Source organism: Dermacentor andersoni, chromosome 7 (assembly GCF_023375885.2).
Source record: "Dermacentor andersoni chromosome 7, qqDerAnde1_hic_scaffold, whole genome shotgun sequence".
NCBI lineage: Eukaryota > Metazoa > Arthropoda > Arachnida > Ixodida > Ixodidae > Dermacentor > Dermacentor andersoni.
Genome location: NC_092820.1, coordinates 177,974,666 through 178,002,095, shown reverse-complemented (window position 1 = coordinate 178,002,095; position 27,430 = coordinate 177,974,666). Strand labels below are relative to the sequence as shown.

At 46.1% G+C, this 27,430-nt stretch overlaps 2 protein-coding genes across 4 annotated transcripts in view; both read right to left on the bottom strand.

The window, feature by feature from the left end:
* LOC126533185 (BTB/POZ domain-containing protein 7) overlaps nt 1-25,544 on the bottom strand; it is a 139,575-nt gene extending 114,031 nt beyond the window's left edge. Inside the window, exons 1-2 of one of the 3 annotated variants that reach the window (XM_055071638.2) lie at nt 25,383-25,544; nt 990-1,161 (exon numbers count right to left, since the gene is read on the bottom strand). In XM_055071638.2, coding sequence (XP_054927613.1) covers nt 990-1,161; nt 25,383-25,441 — 231 coding nt within the window. In that variant the 5' untranslated portion in view covers nt 25,442-25,544. The other 2 variants (XM_055071639.2, XM_050180452.3) reach the window with 2 other exon arrangements.
* A 20-nt stretch (nt 25,545-25,564) lies between these two features.
* Nucleotides 25,565-26,801, bottom strand: LOC126533278 (uncharacterized). Its single transcript, XM_050180540.3, has one exon. It carries the CDS (start codon nt 26,747-26,749, stop codon nt 25,565-25,567), a length of 1,185 nt encoding a protein of 394 aa, XP_050036497.2. The 5' UTR covers nt 26,750-26,801.
* Between the last annotated feature and the right edge of the window lie 629 nt (nt 26,802-27,430).

Genomic DNA, 27,430 nt, shown 5'->3' with positions numbered 1-27,430 from the left:
CAAGTTTGTAGCGCTTCCTCAGGAAAGCACAGGTTGCCAACTTGTTGAACCTTCGAACTAACAAAGAACAGACAATGGTGAGTTAAAGAAAGTCAGCTGTGTTGTTAATTTAATTCAGTGCCAAGTTGATCCAAGTCGACCCGAACTGAATTCATAAACCTGGTTCCTGCCATGCAAGACAAGTTCATGCATGCCTGGGTGACTAATATCAAGCCATTTTCAGTATTTTCACTTCTCTTTACACAACTGTACATGTTTACACAAGTCCGTGCATGTTCTTGTTCTATTTTCCACGCCTTCCAAACGCACATGCCAAACTTTGTATGTGTTTGTATTGATGAGAAGAATGATGGGAACCAAGAGGTGCAATTTCTATTGGTTAAATCCATAGGAGCAAACAACCAATGACTGTGCTTTCTGTGTGGTTGTCGTTGTATTCAGTGTTTATCACTGCTTTTTGCAATTTCATTTTGTGTGCCATGCAACGAGAAGTATCCAATGCCAACTAGAAGCGCTAAGTCATATTGTCAAACAAAGTCAGGCTGGTCAAAGTAAGCCAACCTCAACTGCATATGTAAATCCAGTTCCTGCCAAACAAAGTGAGTGGGTGCATAACTGTAGCAGCTAATTTCTAGCCAGGTGAGGTCAACTTCCCCTGTATTTTGTCATCGCAGCCATGCCTGGAAGGTTCGTGAAGTACAGTGCCACACCAATGTGTCTAAATATGCATTCTTCCCACGTCATTTACACAAGGAGCAATCTGCCTATAACGGTTACCGAGTGCGATATTGAGGGCATGCTATATGCACTGCTTACTGATTACAACTTTGCTGTTCACATTCCTTTCCTTTAGGTTTGTATTTCTTGTGGGCAATTCCAATATGTACCATGTTCCCCCCGCTATAAATGTCTCATTGGCACTGCACGAAATTGTGAATAAATAAATATGTAAACTGCCATTGTAAACACAGTTCCTGCTGGATGCATACCTGGGGAGGGTCTGGAGATGACGCACCCACCCCCATGACGTCCCCTGTGTGCCCTACAGTGGTGCCCAGGGGCTTGCATGGGGGCATCCGGGGGGCTGCCTCTCTTTCGTAGCAACGCCCATCACCTTCCTTGCCCGTCTGGGGCGGCCACAGGAGCAACAACCATGCCCCACTGCAAACAGCACAGGATGCAAGCATGCTCACACACACACGAACAAAAAAAGAATGCTATTCAAGCGAAGCTTGTATTGCGTCACTCATGTCGGCGTTGGTGTTGCCGTATGAAAACACCCAAGCCGCACAAAAATAAAGATTGCTTGTGGGGCTGCGGATTCGAATCACTGACCTCCAAGTTGCAAGACCACCATGCTAATTGATTCAGCTACTGTCGGTTCATCATACGCAACCTTTAAAGTGGGGTTTTAAATGCCTGAAGTAGACTCGGCGCAAGGCGCGAGCCAATCACAGGCATCCCGTCCCTCTGGAGGAAGGAAAGGTTGTGACAGTGTGTTCGCTTGCCTCGCGCCTGCCGTTTCCCACCAGTTCAGGCCTGACAGTCAGATGGGGAGGCTGCGTTTGGTTTGTTATACCGAAGAGCAGGCTGCGTTGAAGGAATGGCAGTGGGTGCAGGTTGCATGTTGTGCGTTTGGCCGAAAAACAGGTGGTGTTTGATGAATGCAGCAGGAAACTTGCTCAAGTAAGGGCTCATCGTCAGCCTGCCAACCTTACCGTGAGGGAGCGCAAAGCCGAGGCATTACGACAATGAAGAGCCACGGATCGCAAGCTTCGCTTGCACTCCTTTTCACAGTAGTGGAAGAGCGGTCAATTTCTTAAATTAAGTTGTGGTGTTTAATGTCCAAATTCATCTAGAAATATTGTGAGCATTATATCACCCCTTCATCTTCTTCATCTGTATATATTCATCATTATGGCCAGCGTCATCGTCTTCAGCGCACGACCTGCGCAATAAACCGTTGAGGCTTAACAGCTGTCTTGCAAGTGGTGGAGGCTGCTTTCGATCCCTTGGTCCTCTACGCCTTCGAGTTTCCCTGGAGGTTCGTTCAGGCCGCCACTTGCTCCACCTTCCCGCCAGGATGCCCCAAGAAGATCCTCCAGGAGCCTCCGGCGTCACCGTCTCTGCCCCACCGACCATTCCTTCATAGACCGTCAGCACGCGGCAGCGCGATCTCACCATGTTCGCTGGCCTTCGTAATGACAACGTTGATGACTGGCTGTACAATTTTATGACTGCGGGAGTGAGTCTAACCGGTGGGATGACATGCACAAGCTTCGCAACGTCGCATTCTACCTCACTGACGTTGCCAGGACTTGGTTCCTCAACCACGAGAGCACCTTGCCTGACTGGGCGGGATTCAAACACCAGCTTCGGCAGATTTTTGGCGCTCCCAACGTCCGCTCTGAGGTCGCCAAGAAAAAGCTTGATGGATGCACGCAACTTCCCGGAGAAACATACATATCTTATATCGAGGACGTCCTCGCTCTTTGTCGCCGTGTTGACGCCACCATGACGGAATCTGATCGTGTTCGTCACATCCTAAAGGGCATTGCTCACGTCGTGTTCAACGCACTGGCGATCAAAAATCCTAATACCGTTAACGATGTGATCGCGACTTGCCAACACCTGGACGCACTGCAGGCCATCCGTTCGCAACCTGTCGCTGGTGACACGCCTCCTTCGTCAGATACCGACCTGCGTATGCTGATTCGGACTCTCATACGCGAAGAGCTCCAAGTGTGTGGCCTGCTCAGTCCTCCCGTTCCCCAGCCTCAGCCTTCGGTTCCTGGCCTGTGCGACATCATCAAAGAGGAGCTATTCTCCATTACCTGCGCTGCGAGCTGTGGCCCTCCTTCGCCATTTACCTCGTATGCTCAGGTTGCAACTATGCAACCAGCGTCGTTCGGACATCGCCTCCTGCTCCTGCTACTGCCCCCAACCATCTGGCGACTCTACCCCCCCGTCCGCCTGCCACAGGATTTTACACTACCTGGCCTACGCCCTGCCCCATTTGTTATTATTGTGGTATTCGCGGTCACATATCGCGTTTTTGCCGAAGACGACAACAGGACTAACGCCGTGGCTACGATATTTATGAGAGAGACCCGTTGCTTCCTCCGAGTCCTTACCAGCGCCGGCTCTCCCCACGCTCACTTTCTCCACCTCCCGAAGCGCCTCGCGAGACAGCTGCGAGACAGCTAACGGTTTATTGCGCAGGTCGCGCGCTGAAGACGATGACGTTGGCCATAATGATGAATATATACAGATGAAGATGAAGGGGTAATATAATGCTCACAATATATTTTCTAGTGATAAAAAAAAATTGTGTTATTCTCCCATCTAAGGGCTTGAACAGTTTGTCATTAAGAGAGCCATATTACCAGTGTTATTACCTCTCTGTCTTGTTTTCTGCATTGGCAATCTTCTTTCGATACTTTAGTCTACAGAGAATGCTTTGCTACTACTATTCTTAACAAATATTCTTTAACGTTTCTCTTTCCATGTGCATGCATATTGTGTACTAAATTATATTGTTGAGATATATTGTAGTTACGTACATTTTTTTTTCCATTACTCTGCTGCTATGCCTTGATAACAAGCTCTGCCTTCGTTGTCAGGTATTACAAAACAAACTTCCTTGGTTTGCAGTGTGTCCTGTTAAACAAATTAAGTTAGTACTACTTATTATACTTTATAATAGTAACTAATTAGCCAAATTGTGCGCTATGAGAGAAGTAGCGAGGGGCTCCAGATTAGTTTCAACCAACATCTTTCTTCAACAAGAGCATATTTGCATCACCAGAATGCAGCCACCATGGTTGGGAATTTAACCTGTTACCTCTTGCTCCCACAGAAACACGAAAATAGTGAGAGACAGGACAAGCCAGAGCTCTTCAATCATACTAGTGGCGAAATTAGGCGATGGGGACTGTTGGTCATCACCTATAGAAAACAAACTAACCATAAAGTGCCCCCTTTTCACCCCTACGATAAGGAAAGATAAAGCAGATGTGCAAGCAATTTACAATTTTATTTATTATTTCAGTTACTTTCAGGGCCCACAGGCATTAAACAGTATAGTGGGTACAGTTTGCGCAAGGAAAAAATGGCTGTGGCTTAGCTAAGGTTAAGCCCAGGATGCGAAGCATACTAGCCTTTATTTTAGTTGTTGAACCACTGTTTAGCCTGGTGAACTGCTGTTGCTTGGCTATATTTGGTTCGGCTAGTAGAAGAAACAACTCATGCGTTACTCTGCTTGGAACGCGACAGCGTTCCCGTCGACCCGCCAAGGGGTGCAAGACAATGGGCTACGGCGCAGCGACTACGCGCCCCGCATTGGACGCGGTGAGCATCGAGCAACGCAGCGTTCGGCGCGGCAACGAAATGTGCCCCTGAGCAAGCTACGCACGCCTGAGCCTTAGAAACAGCTCGTTTCTAAGGCAACACCGCATTCACTAGAGGCGCTTTTGTACCGCTTTGAAGTATCGTACTCGTGGCTCAGTGGTAGCGTCTCCGTCTCACACTCCGGAGACCCTGGTTCGATTCCCACCCAGCCCATCTTGCAAGAGTTGAGCCAAAGCCACCTAGAAAAAGCGCAGCTGCTTATATACCGCCGCGACGCCGCGAGCGACGGCGCGAGTTGGAGCCCCGTTTCTCTTCTGTCGTGATGTCACGGTGTCACGTGGTATTGAAGGCAACACCGCCGCGCCTGAGGAGCTGGGTTGAGCTCTAGTAATATGTTTCGCATAAAAATATGAAATAGAGAACAAATAAATACAAAAATAAATTAGTGACATAATTTGAATAGGAGTACACCTACAACGTTCCTCTACATCTACAGTTTATCTACAGCGTTGGCTAATGCATCATCGAAATGTTCAAAGTTACTGATGATTACAATATCATCACTAAGGTGTTTCCACTCAAGGTAGGAATGACTGAAAAGATGGCTTAGTAATAAACGTGTCAATGCCTACATTACAAACATGATTAAAGTGTGGTGAATTGTAGTACAACGGAGGAATGAAATGATTGCATAGCGCAGGATGGTGAGACAACTTATAAAACAGTTGTTAAACGCACAATTTTTCCACAAAATCATAGGTTAGGTATGCTGAGGCTTGCTTTCATTAAAGTTATACTTGCCATTTGTGAATAATTTAAAAGAATAAAATGCAAGCAGCACTTTAAAATAAGGCCGTGCACAACAGCCTGGCGGAGTAACCTGTACTGATCCTCGAGACAGCTTAATATTAGCTGGGAGAATCCCGACAACACATGTCCAGAAGGTTAGCATTTCGGATAGTTAGTACATCAACAACGTGAAACACACATGACTTCCTTCCATCCTTTGTGTTTCTGGCTAGTTTAACCTTTAAACAATGTGTGTCCTCACAAGGATTTTAAAGTGGTCCGTAATGTAGACCAAACCTAAAGTCAGTGCAGCATTACAGCACCTGCACACCTCACAGTATTAACCAACAAAGCTAACCAATAAGTGCAAATCAAATCTCAGCAGGTCTACCTATCGCTTCACCATAGGGCGGCAGAAAAGTGGATACTTACTCACCAATATTTTCACAGGCTATGTACTCAGCTGCATTTCTACTTATACTAATCAAAACTCACTTGTGTTCATAGTGGCTTCCATTCACCAGCACCCACTCATCAGCACTCACTCACATACATGCTCACTCACACTTCACAAAAGTCACCCATGTTGTCCACTCACATTCACCGATTTACAGGCTGTAGAAAAAGGCAATCAAACATGTTTAAAGGATTACAGAGCCCCAGTTTCGGTACTACTTATATTTTCTAAAGGTCCAGAAAAAGTAACACACACTCGCATGATTAAATTTTGCGAAACACACAACATAATATTCGAAGCACAGCTTGGTTTTACAAAAACAATGGACGGAAATTGCGTTATTTGTGTTCAAAGAATACATTATACAGTGCTTTGAGGATAGGAAAGCTGTGCCAGGTCATGCTGGTGGATTGTTGCCAAGCTTTTGAATATATCAATCATCAACGGCCTTTGGTAAAACTTGACACATGCGGTTTCCGCGGTCCAGTCTCCTGCCCCACCTTGAACACCGAGAACAGTATGCCAGTAGTAAAGAACCATAAATCTTCCATTAAATAAATAATGTACCGCATGGTAGTATTCTTGGCCCTCTTCTCCGTAACGTATGTGTAAATGATGTAGCTAACAAGTCTATGAGTGCAAAATATATTATCTATGCAGATGATGTAACTTTACTATCTTCATCAACTATAGTAGGCAACATGATTGAAGAAGCAAGTTCTGCGCTTAAAGGTTTGAAGTATTGGTCAGCTATAAATCAAGTGAAGATTAATGTGCCAAAACCAAAGCTATAATATTCACGATTATAAGCGGACAAGTTTTGATGTCGTCTAATTTACGTTCTGGCTCAGAAAAAAATTTAGTGATGTGTCAGATCGCGGCAACGCTAACCACAACGAGAAGGCGAACGCGGCGGCGCGAGGACTAACCAACCGCGCCGCGCCGCTGCTACTACAGCCGACCCGTTGTGGTGGTGGGAAACGAAGGACAAAATGACTTCCTACAATGAAATTGTGAAATGGTACCGACTAGAGCGAAGGACTATGCCGCCACCTCATCCGGGCTTGACCCGTAAGGAGGCGGTTTTATATCGACAACTTCAAACAGGGTCGTTATTCACCCTGGTGCTGATGAGGCACGTGTGTCCAAGTGTTTATGAAAGTGATCTGTGTTGTGTGTGCCGAAAGGAAAGAGCCACTGCAGCTCACATCCTTTGGGACTGTGCTAAGAATCCGCATGAAGCTGCAACGATGACAACGATCCCGCCGCGGCTCGAGGCCGCAACGAGGTGCTATGACCAAGATGTCCAAACACAGGCCGTCCAGCAGATCTCGGCGGCCCTCGAAAGGCAACGACCGAGCGAAACCGGAGGGAGGCTGCCACCCCAAAAGAGGGGCAGGCGTGGTCGACCAAAGGGAGTAGTGCGGCCGCGGCCGAAGTAGAGGCGCCACACGCCGCGAAGGCGTCATGGCCGCGTCACCGTAACGCCTCCCTAACAGGGGAAGGCTAACCATTCTGCAGGCGTTCACAACAAAGTTCCTTCACTCACTCACTCACTTCACAGAAAGTGTACGGCTCTTAAGTGCGCATTTTTCGAGTTACCCAAGTTGGGATAAACATGCGAATGCAGTTACAACTAGGCTCTTTCATACAACAGGAGCAATAGGCAGACATGGACACCTAGCTCCAACTAAGTCAAGATTTTAATTTATAATTTGATGTTTTTGTTACACCTGAATTATTGTCAGCTTGTAAGTGGTAATAATCCTTACTAGTAACCTGCAAAAAAATTTTGATGCTACAGAAGAAGGTATTGCAGCACACAGTATCTAATAAAGGTATTTTCACACATATAGATGAACTCTTGAGGGATAATGGCAACCTGCTGTTCATGATCTGAGAATGCCTGCCATACACACCCCAGCCCATTCTTATTCTTCTGATTATTTCAGAAGAATAAGAATGGGCTGGGGTGCGTTTGGCCGGCATTCTCAGATCATGAACAGCAGGTTGCCATTATCGCTCAAGAGAAAAGTTTATAGCAGCTGTGTCTTACCAGTACTCACGTATGGGGTAGAAACCTGGAGGCTTACGAAAAGGGTTCTACTTAAATTGAGGACGACGCAACGAGCTGTGGAAAGAAGAATGATAGGTGTAACGTTAAGGGATAAGAAAAGAGCAGATTGGGTGAGGGAACAAACGCGAGTTAATGATATCTTAGTTGAAATCAAGAAAAAGAAATGGGGATGGGCAGGACACGTAATGAGGAAGGAAGATAACCGATGATCATTAAGAGTTACGGACTGGATTCCAAGGGAAGGGAAGCATAGCAGGGGGCGGCAGAAAGTTAGGTGGGCGGATGAGATTAAGAAGCTTGTAGGGATGACATGGCCACAATTAGTACATGACTGGGGTTGTTGGAGAAGTATGGGAGAGGCCTTTGCTCTGCAGTGGGCGTAACCAGGCTGATGATGATGATGATGAGATGAGCTGCTCGCAACGTACAAATTTATGAACATTTTTAACATTTACCACATTAGGCTTATCGATAGTTACAGGAGAGAAATATGAGCTAACATCAATAACCTGTACTTTCTGGTGCATCTTGATACCAATATACGCATGTATAACAACGGACACTCAGATCTTTGGCACGCTCCGAAATGGCAAACTAGCAGCGGAACTCAAAGATTAGGTAATGCAATATCACATCAGTTAAACAAATTTCATAACACGGATGTGAATGTATGTGACATTTCTTGCAAAACTAATTCATATCATTCCTGATGTGTCTTAGCCATGCGTTTATTTTTCGTTCTATGAAACGAGTTTGCTTAGGGTTATTGTAGCTTGCTAGTTTGTTATAATGTATGTACCATCTGTATGCATTGCAATCGTCCCATGTCTTGTGTAAGGCCTTTCACATAAGTGCCCTTCTTTTGTTGTATTGGGATTCCACTGAGCGAGTTTATTTTTTCATTCAGTGCTGACCTATTTGATACTGTTGTACCTTTTCCTTTTCATTACAAACTTGGTTATATCATTTTACACTTGTGTTGTTACTCAGGTTCAAGTTTATATTTTGTCTTGTGAATATCCAGTTAATTCTTTCTCTTTTTCATCATGCACGTCAATGGGCTCATCAAGCTGACCATGCAGTTTTTTTCCTTGGCAGTCCCCAAGTGCAAATGGGAAATAAAAGTCAATTAATTACAATTTAATTTGCTTGCCCTCGCTCCTCTTCCGAGCCCAGTGAAATGAGAGTGGAGTAATTACGAGTCTGTGTATAAGTGTGGCGAGTTATGCTTACAATCATCCACCAATAATTCCTGTCTTTCTTTTTCATCTGTATTCGTTGTTTCAAGCACTTTTTACCAAGCCATGCCACACTTGAGTTTGTTGCTCACCCGGTGACATGTCTGTTGATGAAGCCCCCCCAGAATGAAACCAGAGAATGCTTGCAGTTTGAAACAGAGTGTTGAAACTGGTACACTGGTAACTCCACGGACAAATGGCAAGAACAGAAGACACAGTAAAATCATGCAAAGTTTTCTTTTTCTTACTTTTTTTTTTCCTGCTGTGGGCCGAGAAAGAAATGTGAGCAAATTTTATCACAAGCACCTTCCCCGGATAACAGCTTTTCTGAAATTAACTGTGCGGTGCAGGCATGTGATAGTCTAACCTCAACACGATGACATTTGATTCGAACTTAGACGTGATGCTAATTGTGAAAAGGTTCTGGCCAAAGTGCATTGAGTACAATGCTCTCCGTTTTGGGATAACCCGATTGCTCTGCTTGGTGGTGACAGGTGATACAAAAGCCGTAAAGGACCTCGCAAAGTATGAGGAGTACAGTCACCACACAGTTTCAAGTGAAATCTTGGCCTTCAGTAACCTTGAAGGCCAGCACTTGAAGAGCACTGCATGCAGTCAAAAGAAGCATATACAGTGCTAAAAAGCGGGCACGTCCTGTGCTACCGGGGCTTAGCAGAGAGACGAGAACTAGGAGTCGGATTCCTGATTAATAAGAACATAGCTGGTAACATACAGGAATTCTATAGCATTAACGAGAGGGTGGCATGTCTTGTTGTGAAACTTAATAAGAGGTACAAAATGAAGGTTGTACAGGTCTACGCCCCTAGATCTAGTCATGATGACCAGGAAGTCGAAAGCTTCTATGAAGACGTGGAATCGGCGATGGGTAAAGTCAAAACAAAATACAGTATACTGATGGGCGATTTCAATGCCAGGGTAGGCAAGAAGCAGGCCGGAGACAAGGCAGTGGGGGAATATGGCATAGGCTCTAGGAATAGCAGAGGAGAGTTATTAGTAGAGTTTGCAGAACAGAATAACATGCGGATAATGAATACCTTTTTCCGCAAGCGGGTTAGCTGAAAGTGGACGTGGAGGAGCCCGAATGGTGAGACTAGAAATGAAATCGACTTTATACTCTGCGCGAACCCTGGCATCATACAAAATGTAGACGTGCTCGGCAAGGTGCGCTGCAGTGACCATAGGATGGTAAGAACTCGAATTAGCCTTGACTTGAGGAGGGAACGGAAGAAACTGGTACATAAGAAACCAATCGATGAGTTAGCGGTAAGAGGGAAACTAGAGGAATTCCGCATCAAGCTACAGAACAGGTATTCGGCTTTAACCCAGGAAGAGCACCATAGTGTTGAAGCAATGAACGACAATCTTATGGGCATCATTAAAGAGTGCGCAGTAGAAGTCGGTGGTAACGCCGTTAAACAGGAAACCAGCAAGCTATCGCAGGAGACGAAAGACCTGATCAAGAAACGCCAATGTATGAAAGCCTCTAACCCTACAGCTAGAATAGAACTGGCAGAACTTTCTAAGTTAATCAACAAGCGTAAGACAGCGGACATAAGGAACTATAATATGGATAGAATTGAACAGGCTCTCAGGAACGGAGGAAGCCTAAAAGCAGTAAAGAAGAAACTAGGAATAGGCAAGAATCAGATGTGTGCGTTAAGGGACAAAGCCGGCAATATCGTTACTAATATGGATGAGATAGTTCAAGTGGCTGAAGAGTTTTATAGAGATTTATACAGTACTAGTAACACCCACGACGATAAGGTGAGAGAGAATAGTGTAGAGGAACTTGAAATCCCACAAGTAACACCGGAAGAGGTAAAGAACGCCTTGGGAGCTATGCAAAGGGGGAAGGCAGCTGGGGAGGATCAGGTAACAGCAGATTTGTTGAAGGATGGTGGGAACACTGTCCTAGAAAGGTTGGCCGCCCTATATACACAATGCCTCATGACCTCGAACGTACCGGAATCTTGGAAGAACGCTAACATAATCCTAATCCATAAGAAAGGGGACGCCAAAGACTTGAAAAATTATAGACCGATCAGCTTACTGTCCGTTGCCTACAAAGTATTTGCTAAGGTAATCGCAAATAGAATCAGGAATACCTTAGACTTCTGTCAACCAAAGGACCAGGCAGGATTCCGTAAAGGCTACTCAACAATAGACCATATTCACACTATCAATCAGGTGATAGAGAAATGTGCGGAATATAACCAACCCTTATATATAGCCTTCATTGATTACGAAAAAGCATTTGATTCAGTAGAAACCTCAGCAGTCATGAAGGCACTACGGAATCAGGGTGTAGATGAGCCATATGTAAAGATACTGGAAGCTATCTATAGCGGTTCCACAGCCACCGTATTCCTCCACAAAGAAAGCAACAAAATCCCAATAAAGAAAGGCGTTAGACAGGGAGATACGATATCTCCAATGCTATTCACAGCATGTTTACAGGAGGTATTCAGAGACCTGGAGTGGGAAGAATTGGGGATAAAAGTTGATGGAGAATACCTTAGCAACTTGCGATTCGCTGATGATATTGCCTTGCTTAGTAACTCAGGAGACCAATTGCAATGCATGCTCACTGACCAGGAGAGGCAAAGCAGAAGGGTGGGTCTGAAAATTAATCTACAGAAAACTAAAGTAATGTTTAACAGCCTCGGAAGAGAACAGCAGTTTACGATAGGTAGCGAGGCACTGGAAGTGGTAAGGGAATACATCTACTTAGGGCAGGTAGTGACCACGGATCCGGATCATGAGACTGAAATAACCAGAAGAATGAGAATGGGCTGGGGTGCGTTTGGCAGGCATTCTCAAATCATGAACAGCAGGTTGCCACTATCCCTCAAGAGGAAAGTGTATAACAGCTGTGTCTTACCAGTACTCACCTACGGGGCAGAAACCTGGAGGATTACGAAAAGGGTTCTGCTGAAATTGAGGACGACGCAACGAGCTATGGAAAGAAGAATGATAGGTGTAACGTTAAGGGTTAAGAAAAGAGCAGATTGGGTGAGGGAACAAACGCAGGTAAATGACATCTTAGTTGAAATCAAGAAAAAGAAATGGGCATGGGCCGGACATGTAATGAGGAGGGAAGATAACCGATGGTCATTAAGGGTTACGGACTGGATTCCAAGGGAAGGGAAGCGTAGTAGGGGGCGGCAGAAAGTTAGGTGGGCGGATGACATTAAGACGTTTGCAGGGACAACATGGCCACAATTAGTACATGACCGGGGTAGTTGGAGAAGTATGGGAGAGGCCTTTGCCCTACAGTGGGCGTAACTAGGCTGACGATGATGATGATACAAATGTCAGATAGTTTTTCAATGCTCAGAGAAATTCATTTCATGACAGATTTTACTGTACAAGTGCACTGAGATACCAAATGACAAAACATGGACTGTTTATTCATTCAGTTAAGCTTAGTTAAGCTTAGCATTTGTTTACTCCCACTATTTTACATACAAAAGTGTGAGGAGCCTTCTTTTTTTTTTTCACAATGATCTTAAGATTAACCTGAGCACGGGAGTTAATGCCTTTCAAGCAAGAAAGAGATTCAATGTATGCGGTAGCCACTTTAGAATCACAAAAATTTACATATAGTCCAAATCCCTTTGTGGGGACAACCTTCTGTTTGGAAAAACTGTCAAGCCGAACTTTGACAGCCAAATGTAAAAGACGGCCCATGGGCAACGGTGGAACTTGAAACACAGAACTATCAGAAGCGCCACGCAAGCCCAGCATACGGCCAGTTAACCAATTAACCACTTCATGTAATTCATTGCAACCTTCTTGCGCATGATAAATATCATACTGAGTTTCATTATGAAGTGCCCCTTCTGCGCATTTACATGCATCATCACATGCGCTTACTCTTTTCCTCATCCCTTCCTGTACCACAACTGCAATCATTATACGAGAGATGTTCCGAAAGCAAGTTTCGTAATTTTTTTTAAAGAGGAGATGGTGCTCCAGGTGAAACAAACAATTGCCATAAGAATGCACGCCTGTTGCTGGTTCAACGACGGAAGGAGCATCCGCAGAGGAAGAATGACGCTTGCACAAAGCGCCGAAGAAGAGAGAATAGCAGCAGACCACCGCGTCCGAGGTTATTCGAGTACAAATCGCAATGACAGAGAGATGTGTGCTGACTGCATGGTCGCCAACGGAGCTGTGTGCTGTTATCTGGTACGAATGGGCACCCGTTCCCTGGATAGAAAACTGCACTCTCGGTACATCACTTCCAAAACAATACTGAGGCAGAGGAGGCTGTGCAACAATTTCTTGCATCGCAGGGAATCGAGTTTTACCAGAGTGGTTTCTTCAAAAGGATAGAAAGTTAGGCCCAGTTGGTAGGGTAAAGTTCGGTTTCTTCACACTGAATGCACGCTATGAAAATGTCTCAGTGTCGGTGGTGACTACGTGGAAGAATAGTGCAAAGTGTATAGTTCATAATGCCATGGTGAATTTTTTTTTCAGCAATAAAGTTTCTCTGTAAATATAAATGACGAAACGTAATATAAGAACGACCCTCGTAGTTCTGGCAAGAATACAATAATGAACTGTATGCCGTAAGAGCTTCGGGTTCAAGCTGTGTGCGTCTCAAAAAAAATATGTAAAACACCTAAACTTGACAAAACAAAGCTTAAATCGGCATAATTTTACATGGATGTATTGGAGATAATGTGGGTTCTCAACATCCTGATCAGTTGATCACGTTATGCTTTCTTTCAGGCATGTCAGAATGACGAATAGAAAGAGAGTGCAAGAGCCAAGTGTATTAGAGATAACGTGGTGTCTCGACATCTTGACCAACTGATCATGTTGTGCTTTCTTCCGGGCATGTCAAAACGACGAACAGAATGCAGAGAGCGCAAGAGCCGAATGCATTTGAGATAACATGGTGTCTCGACATCGCGACCAGGTGATCACGTTATGCTTTCTTCCGGGCATGTCAAAACAACGAACAGAATGCAGGGAGCGCAAGAGCCGAATGCATTTGAGATAACATGGTGTCTCGACATCCTGATCAGTTGATCACGTTATGCTTTCTTCTGGGCATGTCAAAACAACGAACAGAATGCAGAGAGCGCAAGAGCCGAATGCATTTGAGATAACGTGGTCTGTCGACATCCCGACCAGCTGATCACGTTGTGCTTTCTTCTGAGCATGTCAAAACGACGAACAGAATGCAGAGAGCGCAAGAGCCGAATGCATTTGAGATAACATGGTGTCTCGACATCGCGACCAGGTGATCACGTTATGCTTTCTTCCGGGCATGTCAAAACAACGAACAGAATGCAGGGAGCGCAAGAGTCGAATGCATTTGAGATAACATGGTGTCTCGACATCCTGATCAGTTGATCACGTTATGCTTTCTTCTGGGCATGTCAAAACAACGAACAGAATGCAGAGAGCGCAAGAGCCGAATGCATTTGAGATAACGTGGTCTGTCGACATCCCGACCAGCTGATCACGTTGTGCTTTCTTCTGAGCATGTCAAAACGACGAACAGAATGCAGAGAGCGCAAGAGCCGAATGCATTTGAGATAACGTGATCTCTCGACATCGCGACCAGGTGATCACGTTATGCTTTCTTCCGGGCATGTCAAAACAACGAACAGAATACAGGGAGCGCAAGAGTCGAATGCATTTGAGATAACATGGTGTCTCGACATCCTGATCAGTTGATCACGTTATGCTTTCTTCTGGGCATGTCAAAACAACGAACAGAATGCAGAGAGCGCAAGAGCCGAATGCATTTGAGATAACGTGGTCTGTCGACATCCCGACCAGCTGATCTCGTTGTGCTTTCTTCTGAGCATGTCAAAACGACGAACAGAATGCAGAGAGCGCAAGAGCCGAATGCATTTCAGATAACATGGTGTCTCGACATCGCGACCAGGTGATCACGTTATGCTTTCTTCCGGGCATGTCAAAACAACGAACAGAATGCAGGGAGCGCAAGAGTGGAATGCATTTGAGATAACATGGTGTCTCGACATCCTGATCAGTTGATCACGTTATGCTTTCTTCTGGGCATGTCAAAACAACGAACAGAATGCAGAGAGCGCAAGAGCCGAATGCATTTGAGATAACGTGGTCTGTCGACATCCCGACCAGCTGATCACGTTGTGCTTTCTTCTGAGCATGTCAAAACGACGAACAGAATGCAGAGAGCGCAAGAGCCGAATGCATTTGAGATAACGTGATCTCTCGACATCGCGACCAGGTGATCACGTTATGCTTTCTTCCGGGCATGTCAAAACAACGAACAGAATGCAGAGAGCGCAAGAGTCGAATGCATTTGAGATAACTTGGTCTCTCTACACCCTGATCAGTTGATCACGTTATGCTTTCTTCCGGGCATGTCAAAACAACGGACAGAATGCAGAGAGCGCAAGAGCCGAATGCATTTCAGATAACGTGGTCTCTCGACATCCTGACCAGCTGATCACCTTGTGCTTTCTTCCGGGCATGTCAAAACGACGAACAGAATGCAGAGTGCGCAAAAGCCGAATGCATTTTAGATAACGTGGTCTCTCGACATCCCGACGAGGTGAACACGTTGTGCTTTCTTCTGGCATGTCAAAATGACGAACAGAATGCAGAGAGCGCAAGAGCCGAATGCATTTGAGATAACGTGGTCTCTCGATATCCCGACCAGCTGATCACGTTGTGCTTTCTTTCGGGCATGTCAGAACGACGAACAGAATGCAGAGAGCGTAAAAGCCGCGCTCAGGAATCGCTCGACTTGTACCACAGCGAGTGGACGAAGCGCAGCGCGAGTGCCAAGGGCCAATCGAGTTCAAAACATGCAGGAAATCACACGGCGCCAGAAGGTAGTAAGCCTAAAGATAAATCTCCAGTGCGGTGGAAACAAACCTAGTACTACGCCAGCTCCTTTAGAGCTAGACTAAAGTCTAAAGACTAAAGAAAGTTGGAAATACGTGCGTCGGAACAGAGCACTTTCAGAAGCAATCGACTGACGCTGGCACGAAGACACATTCGCGTCCAGCCGACCCACACGCGTTTGATCGAACCGATCTGCTCCAATTGCCCAAAGACGGATGTCGTTCTATGAGGACGCTTCTGCGAAAAGCCCGCGATCAGCGTATACACGGAGTAGCCCGATTATCACGCAGCGAGATTAAGAAGAGACCGAGAGATTAGAAACGAAAGATCACAAGCGATCTGTGCGTCTGCCAATTGTGATAACTCTCTGCTATCTGCAACTCGAAAGCAACGACCACTCGGACCACTACGAGCACTTTGTACGATTCCAATCAAAACGAAGATTTCGAAGTATATCGCGAGCGGCAACGGCGCAGCTTACCTCGTATTTTCCTTAAACCAGAGCAAATCCGAGACGAAGAGTCATACTCAGCTCGCAAGTGTAGCAATGCGACAAGTGACAGCGGAACACTTTCCCACGATGTCCGATACGGCAACACGGTACTGTGACCGCGCTCAGCGGTAACGATTAAGACTAGGCACGTAGTAGTTTAGCACGTATGGGATGTGGTACGACATTTGGCACGCTGATTTATCGCCGCACGCAGTTGAATATAAGACATGCAGAAACCTCTGGCTGGCAACATCGAGGAAGGACGCCTCGAAACGCCGAAAGTGTACGCAAACCACGCGTGAGATGGCGCTAGCGTTGTGTCAACTGTAGGGTGCCTCGATGTGCACCCGCCATGGCACCCGCGCTCCGTTTAGGGTGAGGACAACCACGTCGTCTGCTAGCGCGGCCGCCATTTTCTTGCATACGCTGGTCGCGGTGCGCGCGTTGGCTGCGTGACGCGCCTTGAATGTGCTGGCCCCGCTAGCAGTGGGGGCTTGTATGGGCCTTTACCTTTGATAATTATTCCTTTTCTAGGGTAGATGAAAACTAGGAGTAAAGATTTGGTGACGCATTCGCTATTTCGAGACGATTAGCGAAGGTATATCGGATATCTTTTTTTTTTTTTTTTAACGTTAGATGAGCACGGCGGGCAACTTCTCGCCGTCGTGAACTTGCTGTCGTTGCGCTTAGATATGGACATAGCGGTAAGTAGGAGAAGTACGCGAAGGAAAGGTACTGCTGCATATTCAACTACGGATGCACGGCATGATTACGTTCACTAGCAATATTCTTCGCCGTGGTGACATAGGATTACCTGGCTGCCAACTGTCATGCGTACACCATGCAATCAAAACATGAAGGCTTAGGCGCAAGCAAAAACAATGATTTAATACCTTGATCCACAAATACGTGATGTTTAATATGATAACGAACACACTTCACTGCAGTTATAATGCTGCTTATGATTACTACACTAAACTTTTTTCTCATGCTTATGTGCATGTATACGAAAAGTTCATACTTATTACAGCGTCTTTAAGTTAAACTAACACCAGCACAAGTTTTACTTCCGTGATCTCCGGCACGTGTGGCTGGGTACTGACGTAAATGGATACGTAGCCGCAGTCTTGTGTAGGTGGCTATCAGCATTTTAGTTATTGCTTCCCTGCGGTCTGCACATGTGTTCAGGCATGGCCGGTCTACCTTCGCAAGGTATTCCGTAAACGATTTCAGCGGGGACTTCATCGTGTGTATATTGTGTGTACACCCCGCGTGTACACCCCGTGTACACTGCTCGGATAGATCAAGTTCCGTCCATTCCTTACATACTCCTTGAGAACTGTCAAAGAGGCATGCATTGCTTGCTGCTCCAAGGAGGGCATCCTTGCATTGGGAACAGGATACGTGCTTTACGATGCTTTTCAGGATGAAGCCGCCAAGGTAGTATAACATACAACATTCCGTTGACGTCAGCTCCTCAATGAACAAAATCTCAGAGTCGTCTATTTCTTCGGACAAATTTCCTGAGCACTGCTTCTTTGCTTGAGAAAGGAGGTCGACAAGGTACTCTCGATCATCAAGCTCATAGTTTGTAGTTCGCGGTGTGTGTAGAAACTGGCTCACGCTCACAAGCCTCAGAGCACATTTTAAGTCATATGCCGTTGGCACTGGCTGCATTAGGCTTACTACAGAAAAAAGATTTTCGAGGAAGTCTTGAAGTAGCCTGCTCGTTAGGAAAAATTCGTAGCGTTCATTGCCCAGGAAAACTTCTTGGAGGCGAAGGACGACTGTCGTGGAAATGTGGAGCCCAGCTTGGGATGGTTTCCATTGAGATGTGGCGCCCATATTCATCCCTTGAATTGTTTCTGCTGCAAGGCGCAAGGTTTTCAGAGCACCATAATATTTGTCCATATTTCGGTTGCTTAAAGCTAAAGTGGGATGGCGTGACGACATCAAGGCATACCACTTTGACACCCGATCCATGAACCATGCTGTCGTTTCGGCAGATGGGTCAAGTAGCCCTTCTTTTACCAAAAATCGGATGGCCGGTGCAGCTTCTCTGAACAATTGGAGAGCTACACTAACCTTCATTTTTGTGAAGTGGCCGCTGCTCACATGAACCTCCGATAGCCTAGGGCAGGGGCTACTTTAAGTTCCCTCTCTGCGTCGTAGTCCACCACTGCCTGGACGTGCTCCAGTTTCACGTTCGGTGACGGAAGGTTGTTATCGAGCACGGTGGCAGCACTCAGTGTAAAGACTTTGGAGCTTAAAAGTTGCCCTCGTAGGTTCTTCAACACATGTGCTGCATCGGCAGTGAAAAAAAGCTCTTTACCGTCCAAACATGGGTGTGGTATCGAGCACACTGTGGTGTAATTTGTGTGGCTCGAAAACCCGAATTCTCGCCACACTGCTCGATTTGCTGATCCCATGTCACATGTCACTGCACGGACTCTTAGGGAAATCTGGCTACAGCGCCGGGTGATGTCGAGAACATAGTCTTTGAGCAGGGCACCTTCCACGTGTCGGCCAGTGAATTCATATCCGATGACTTGCTTCCACCGCTGATTAATTCCGCCCAACATGAACACCAACGCGTGATTGGCGGGCTCCTCTGGCTTTGAAGGAAGTGTTGTACCTCCAAGGAGAATGTCTTCACTTCTATCCAATTCAAACGCTGTAGCTATTTCCATCTCGTCTAGAAACAGCACGCAGTCTTTTTCCACGTTTTCCATAGTCTCAGCCTTGCACTTCATGACATCAAAAACTTCTTGAAGAATTCCTGGAAGGAACCTCAGTCCCTGGATCCTCCGCGCCAACGTCCTGCTGGACGGAAGACGATAACCCAACTTCCTCAGTGTCTCATAGCCGGTCGTTCCGCAAGCAAACTTAATTTGCAAACCTTGTTTAACTGTCTCCGCAGACCATGTGTGACCCTGAGTGCTATATTTAGAAAGAGCGGAAATCTGATCTGAATTTAAGAAACGCGTATTTCTTGCGAAATTATTCGCCTTACTTTCAAGATTTTGCACTTGCTTTTTGAGGTTTTGGATTGCGTTCTTAGCAATTGTGTGATGTTCTTGAAGAGTGGCGTATTTTCTTTCCATGTCTGCCAACTGCTTTTTCAACTCAGCACAATTCCTTTGCGCCTCACTAGCTGTGGGAGCTTCATCTGTCGAGCTTGGGATTCCGACGTTCAAAGCTTCGTCACCTGGGTTGTTGACTTGGAAGTTGTTCGACGACGCCTCTTGCGATACCGTGTGAGTTGACTCGGGGAGCATTTCCCCTGCCTCTGATCCGGCGTGAGGTACTTCAGCGGGGTTGCTTACCTCTTCATTGGTGGATATGGGCACAGGCTGCGTTCTGTCTCTAGGTGGCTTTTGCTTCCTTAGAGCAACTGGAAGCAGAAAGGTACACAAACCGATTATCAAACTAAGCACTAAGATGAGGGAAAACGCGGTATCAAGGAATATGGAAAATGAAGACAATGCGGAAACAAGGCATGGCCAGCGTCTCGGCCATTTTTATTGAGTTTTTAGTTTTCCAGAAAGAAAACCTAAGGGTAGGGGGGCAAATAGGTATACATAAGAACCTGACTAGGTATCCACTCCCTGTATTAATTACAATGTCGCCTTGGTTAATTACACATTAATTAGCCAACGCGACTGATTCCCTTTTTCAAGAGGAAATGTGTTAAGTGGGTGCGTTGAGATTAAAGTTGTTGCGCGAACCGATCGGCAGTACAACTTATTAGGTAGAAATGCTTCTCGATAAGAGCGGCAGAAGCAGCATTGATACACACACGCGCACATACGTACGTACGTGCGTGCATACATACATACATACATACATACATACATACATACATACATACATACATACATACATACATACATACATACATACATACATACATACATACATACATACATACATACATACATACATAACCTGTTAAAATCAAAATAAGTGACGCATGTCGGGCCAGCGGCTCAAATACTGCTGAAATGTTTCCGAGCGACCACCACTCTTTCGGTAACGAATGTATGCACTTTCAAAGAATGAGGCGGTGAATCAAATGGGAAATACCTACCTCTGAATGGGAACACCGTTGGTACAGCATTTGGCTTCAGCTTCTTCCATCCATCTGCTCGGTTTTGTTCAAAACAGGATTCTTCAAAGTGAGCCTGCACGAAAAATTGTTAATATAGGTGCCTTATTCACCCGAGAAATAAGATTAAATGACATTAAAAGAAGGAAACCGAACGAACTGACACCGGCACGCATATGGGCTCACATCTGCACACATGCACAAAATAAGGCGTAATTCACAAATTTTGTTCACCTCCATGCGCTACTTCCGTGACTTATGATAAGCTGGAATAAATGTCATGAATAGCATAATTTTCGCACACAATAAAAAGTATAAGGGACCTTCATTTGAAGCAACACGGCGTAAGCGCGAGCATAACACGTCGCATGCTGTTTCGAGCTCCGGGATTCGCCCTCCACACTGCTATATGCGCCTGTCAAAAGTGGGTAGCGAGGACTTTTGGTGAAGTAAGCGTGATGCGCTCCAGATCACGCTTCGTGGCTGAGAAAGATCGTTTACATTTTTATAAGGCTGTGCCTTATTTCGTGATGCCAAGCGAAATAAATAGAGCTGCAAATGTGCCTGGGGTTTCATGTCGGCCCCCAGCTCTAAGAGGCTACGTCCGTTTGCAGCGATCAAACATCACAAGGCCACAAAAGCATGATGACGGCTCTAACATGAACACATAAAATCGTACGTCTGGTTTTTAGAAACAGTTGAACAGACAAGCTGTACGTAAGCCTAGAAATAGATTTGGCGTTGCTGAGAAATTGAGTACTTACACTGCAGATACATGATATAGTTCGTCGGCTGCCACTTGTCACGCTTGATTTTCGCAGTCCACAGAAGTCGTCTTTTTTGGCCTCTAGGAAATGAAAACATTCTCCAGCCATTCTTAGCGCTGTTAGTGCACTGGGGAACGCAGCAGCCAGGCATTCTGCAAAGAGACTGCGTGAAGAATGCCGCTTTCCGTGTAGGGAAGGAGTCGGCGTGCCGGCGGGAACGGAATGCAAGAAAATGGCGGCGGCGCCTCCCGAGAACCGGTTTTGGCGGCGACGACCCCTTCCAAGAGTGGCGCCACCCTCCGCGGAGAGCGGGCGCACATCGAGGCACCCTAGTCAACTGAGGTGGTGGTTGGTCGTGGCTCGCGGACGCTCCTGTGCGCGAGGCTTCAGCGACTTCGTTCGTAGCTAAGTACTCTTTTATCTTTATTAGCTAGTGTTTTGAAGTGTTTTCTTTTGCATGGAGTAGGGGCGCAAATTCTAACGCGACAGCGTTAAAGAGCTCGTGTCGCAGAAAAGCCGGTGTCATCGGTGTCGGCGTCGGCGGCATTGGCCGTGAGCGATAAATCCCGGCAGGCACTTCATGAATAAAAAACAACTTGCAAGATGGGCTGGGTGGGAATCGAACCAGGGTCTCCGGAGTGTGAGATGGAGACGCTACCACTCAGCCACGAGTTTTTTTTTTTTTTCTTACCTTGATTTCAACATCACTCAAACGCGTACAAAGTAGGTCACTTGGTGCAGGAAAATAATATTACATCACTTCGACAGACTGTACATATTTAAAAGGCACTCAAAGAGGATATCACAGACACCAAAGTGTCAAGCTCCAGAAACCACTCTGGCGGTTCAATCATGTGCTTGAGGACATCACGCGTGTACCTAAGACTTTCATTTAGGTGTTCCCTCGCAGACCGTTCATCTACGCGGGCATTCCTGACATCCATACGCGTTTTCCACACGCTGCTCATACACAAAAGCATTATCAAGTCAGCCGGCACTTCCCCTGTGTCTGCACACGGTAAGAAACGAATACCGAAAGGACTTAACGGCAGGTCTTTCTTCAGAGTTCGTTTGAGAACATCCCACAAGAAAACTGAGTCATGGCAATCCAAGAAGATGTGCTCAATAGTTTCAGGTTTCTTACATATGATGCAGTTAACAGACCATGGAACAAAGAAGCCCTTGCTTTGCAGCCATGGCTTCACAAGGAGAGTGCCCGAATGCAATTGAAAAAAGAAGGTTTTCGCTGAAGATCTAACCGGCATTTTTCTAACGCGTTTCAGCACATTGCGTTCAGGTCCTAAGTTATACATCATACGGTAAACAGGATGCGGCAAGAAAACATCAACCAGATCACTATAAAGTTTCTTACGCGTCACTGAAGTCAAAAATTCATTCGAAAAATGCGCTTTCAATAAAGAAAAGGACATAACAACTTCCATCAGAAAGCCAGTTGGTGTTCGAGTACGTTCATTTGTTGATGAGACAACCCACTCAGGCAAAGAAGAACTCAATCTCACTTGAATAACAGTACGCAGAAATATATCACTTTGGTCCCTTAAGAAAAAGAACCTACTAACAATCTGTTTCAAAAACAAATGTGTTAATCCTAGTCCTCCATTCTTCACCGAATGAAACAAGTTACATCGGCTAGTTCTCTCCCAAGTGGATCCCCATATATATACTGCAAACACTCTGTGAAGTTTCTGCACCGAAATCCTTGCCATGCATAACACTTGTAGTACATAATACACCTTTGTAACTAAAAACAAATTGCAAACACTAGCTCTTGAAAACATCGAAAAATTATGCCCGCCCCACTTTTCTGTCTGATCTTTAACTCTTTTTACTTTTTCGATCCAATACGCGGAACTGTCACGATAATGTTGTAATGGCACCCCAAGATATTTTCCAGGGGTAACGCTCCAGTTCATATTGCAAAAATACTCGGGTACCTGTGTCCAGCTGCCGTGCCATAAACCTAGGCACTCAGTCCAGCTGACAACACTTCCAGTTGCGGCGCAAAAAGAAACAACCTCTTTCATAGTGTTATTCACGCTTTCTGTATCACGGCAAAAAATTGCCACGTCATCTGCATAAGCCAGAACTCTAGTCTCAATTCCTGCGTAGATAAACCCACGAATAGATTGGCTTTTAATTATTTTCAAACAGAAAGGCTCCAAATACAAGGCAAATAAAAGAGGTGACAAACAGCATCCTTGTTTTACTGATGACTCCACTTTTATACTGGCGCCTAATTTCCTATTAATTACTAACTTCGCAGTGCAATCTTTGTACACCATTCTTACTCCATCTGTTATCACTGCACCGGCTTTAACATGTTCTAAGAGCAAAAATATGACATCATGGACGACTCTGTCAAAAGCCTTTTCAAGGTCAATTTGTATCATAGCGACTCTGTCCTCTCTTTCATCGCAGCATTCCAGTATGGTCCTTGCAGTATGTATATTCGAAAAGATCGATCTGCCTTTGATACCGCATGTCTGATGGGGGCCCACAAGTTCTTTTATAACGGTCTGCAATCGTCGCACCAGTACTTTAGTGTAAACTTTGTAGTCCGTATTCGTCAAGCTTATTGGTCTGTAGGCTTCAACCGCCACAAGTCGCGCAGGATCTTTTGCTTTAGGAATTAAAATAACGTGCGATGTCCGAAAAGAAGGAGGTGCTTCCTTATTCTCGTACATCTCCCTTATCACTCGATGTAATGCTACAGCTATTTCACTTTTAAAGCACTTATAGAAAGCCCCTCCCAGACCATCAGGCCCCGGTGACTCGCCGGGACTAAGTTCATCAATCGCATCCTCAACTTCTGAAAGGCTTATTGGTCTGTCAAGCGCTTCACAGACCTCGTCTGATAATGTTGGCATTAATGGCAAGAAGTCAGTTCTATACCTTTCGATATCACATGTGTTTTTCCCATCAAACTTTCATAATAAGACTCAAAAGCGTGTTCAATCATTCCAACATCACTAGTGACTTCCCCTTGATAAGTTATTTCTGTTATTTCTTTGGAAACAGCGTGTTTCTTCTAATCACTTATTGCTCGCTTGGTAGGCGTCTCCCCCATCCATAAACTCTCCGCCCTTGCCCTTAATATCGCACCCCTGTACTTTTCTTCATCCATGACTTCAAGTTCCGACTTAACTTCCTTGATTTCTTTCGAAAATAATCCAGGCGAAGAGCTTTCTGCGGTGAGCATGTATTTTAGCCTAAGGTGTAATTCCTTCTCACGCTCTTTTTCTTTGTGATAGACTACGCATGCTCTTTCAATCGCGGTTAATTTAACGTCTCTTTTGAAGAGTTCCCATTCTGCAATGAAGAACGCTGACGTAGTTATGCTGAGCAAATTTTCGAGCTTTTCTTGAACTGCTTTTTGAAAAACGTCGTCTTGCAAAAGCTTATCATTTAACTTCCATAAGTCCCAGCTGAATTTCGATGGTTTTTGTTTCTTTCCTATGGTTGACATAACGAGGCAATGATCGCTAAAACTAACATGTAGCACTTGATAACTTGAAAATAACGGTACAAAGGTTAACGGAGCATAAATTCTGTCTAGCCTGCCATGACACTGACCTTGATAGTGCGTATACATGGTATGATTTCCGCTTGACAACACATAACCAATGTCTTCAAGCTCTTGTTGCCTTACAATCGAACTTAAAAGCAACGCACTTTTATCACAAACACTAGTCAACTTAGATTTATCTTCTGGAAAGCAAACACAATTAAAATCACCCAGTAATATGACATGTCTTTCACAATTCAAGTACTGCTGAATATCACCAAAAAATACTTCCCGCTCCCGCGCTACGTTCGGAGCATAAACACATATAGCCCTCCAAGGCATCTCTGAAAAAGTAACATCGCAGAGGACCATTCTACCATCCTGGGATGAGGTGACGGCTTCAACTACAGCAATACTGCTACGCAAAAGAATAAGGCAGCCCCCAGACCTACCCGCCGCATGACATACACTTACGGTATATCTAGGGCGGAAAACGTTAACCATTTGCTCCGTGCATTCATCAGTTGCAATTTTTGTTTCTTGAATGGCCAATAAGTCAATATTATTTTCAATAAGAATACGGTTAACTTGGCATTGCCTTCTACGCCCGCTAAGTCCACGCACGTTCAGCGTCGCGACACAAAGACCAGTCGAAAAATTAGCTACCATTTAACGGGAGGAGAAACTAAACCAATTACCACACATCGTCCGTCTCACATCTGCTGCGATGACTCGACGGTCTACGGAGGCGGACCATGGTTTTCTGGACTTCATAGCCGAATGACGACGGCCGACGCACACCCTGCCCACAAACCCCAGTCCCCAGACCCTAACAACAATTTTTTCTAACCCAGGAACGCCTCCGCTAACGCGGAGGCGTCTAGGTTGTAGAACGGCGTTTGGCTGGAACGCCGGGCTTGGGCTTGAACGCCGGTCGGCGTCCCGGGGTAGCTTTCGGAGGAGGCTCATCATTCCCAGTCTCTTGATCCTTTTCCTCTTGCTCATCCGCCTCTTCGTGAAGCCTCTTAGCAGGTGCACTACTTGACGTTGCCATCACGGTGTCATCAGTGTCATGCTGTTCGCCGGTCGTCACTTCTGTTGATGTGCACGTATCTTTGGCCTCTTTTACCTCGACCTCTGTTGAGTTAGTTGGTTCCATCGTGTCATACCATGGGTCTTTCCAGCCGTCCGATGACTCGTCTTCATTAACAGTCGTTGCCTTCTTCAGGGGCGTTAACGCCGAGGGCTGGGTCTCTTTCCCTTCGCCTGCGGCTTCCCCTGCGTCGACCACGTCCATCAAGTGATCTGTGACATCTTCCTTCAATGCTGGGCCTGTCACTGTGGCATAGGTTCGGACGCACTGGGTCTCGTCGTGGCCGAAACGACGACAAAGCCCACAGCGTGGTACACGGCACTCGCGTCGTATGTGCCCGATGCCACGGCATCGGAGGCAGAGGGGAGCTCTGCCAGGGACGTGCACGAGCGCAACATCTTCCGCCACTCGCAGCTGGTGGGGCAAGTCTTCAGCGGTGACGCCTGCTTTCAGCCTAATAGTGACAGTACGGGTGGTTGACCCTTCGTCAACGCATCCTTGTACCCGCCACCTGTCCCTGGTGATCTCAGTCACCTTGCCAAAAGGCGACAAGGCAGTGCGAACGTCGTCGTCAGGTACACCATGAAGGAGCCAGTAGAGCTTGATACGGACGCCTCTGTCACACGGGTCGACGACCACACAGCGGTGGTCCTTGACATCAAACGCGTCTGCAGCGATATTCTTCTTTTTCCCTTCTTCGTCCTTGAAAGTCACCGCCCACAGATGGTTCATTTGATAAGCACCCAGTGCAACCACTTCCGGCATGAGAGACAGCCGTGTAAGAGCGTCTCGAAAATGTCCCACTCTGTAAGGCCTCGCCTTAACGTCACCATGTAAAAACACCGTATGCAGAACGGACGCACCTGTTGGCAGCGTTGGTAAAATCATTTGGTAGTCCTGACCTGGTTTTTCAGTTGACCTGATACCGCGGCCCAAAAGGGTCGCTGAAGCCGCTCGCGAAGAGCCCGACATTCCGCGTCCGCTCACCTCGGTGGCTGAAGAGGAAGTCGACTCAGCCACGAGTTCGATGCTTCAAAGCGGTACAAAAGCGCCTCTAGGGAATGCGGTGTTGCCTTAGAAACGAGCTGTTTCTAAGGCTAAGGCGTGCACCACTCGCTCAGGCGCACGTTTCGTTGCCGCGCTGAACGCTGCGTTGCTCGACGCTCACCGCGTCCGATGCGGGGCGCCTCGTAAGTGATCGCTGCGCCGTAGCCCATTGTCTTACACCCCTTGGTGGATCGACGGGAACGCTGCCGCGTTCCACTCTTGAAGGCGAAGCTTAAGCGTCCTCCAATTTTTGAATTCTTGGTAGGAGTAGTAAACGTACCGGCTTTGTTTAGGTCTGGCGGCTACCCCGTTAGGCCTAGGTGGTAGGAGGGACCTATTTGATAGGCTTATTTAATTCTTTCAGCTAGCTCTTCGGATTCTTATATGGAGTAGGGGGTGATAATTCTTTATTTTTGTTTGGGATAGCGGTCGAGGTCGGCTTTGCGTGAGTGATTTGGCGAACTTGCTCGTTGGGCCTAGGGACGTAGGCCTAGCGATGAAATCGAAGAACGTGAAGGCCGCGGGGGACGGGGAGCAAGTGCAGTGCGACGAGTGCCTGCGATGCTGCTTCCTCGACGAGACTAAATTCCAGAATTTAGCAGACGC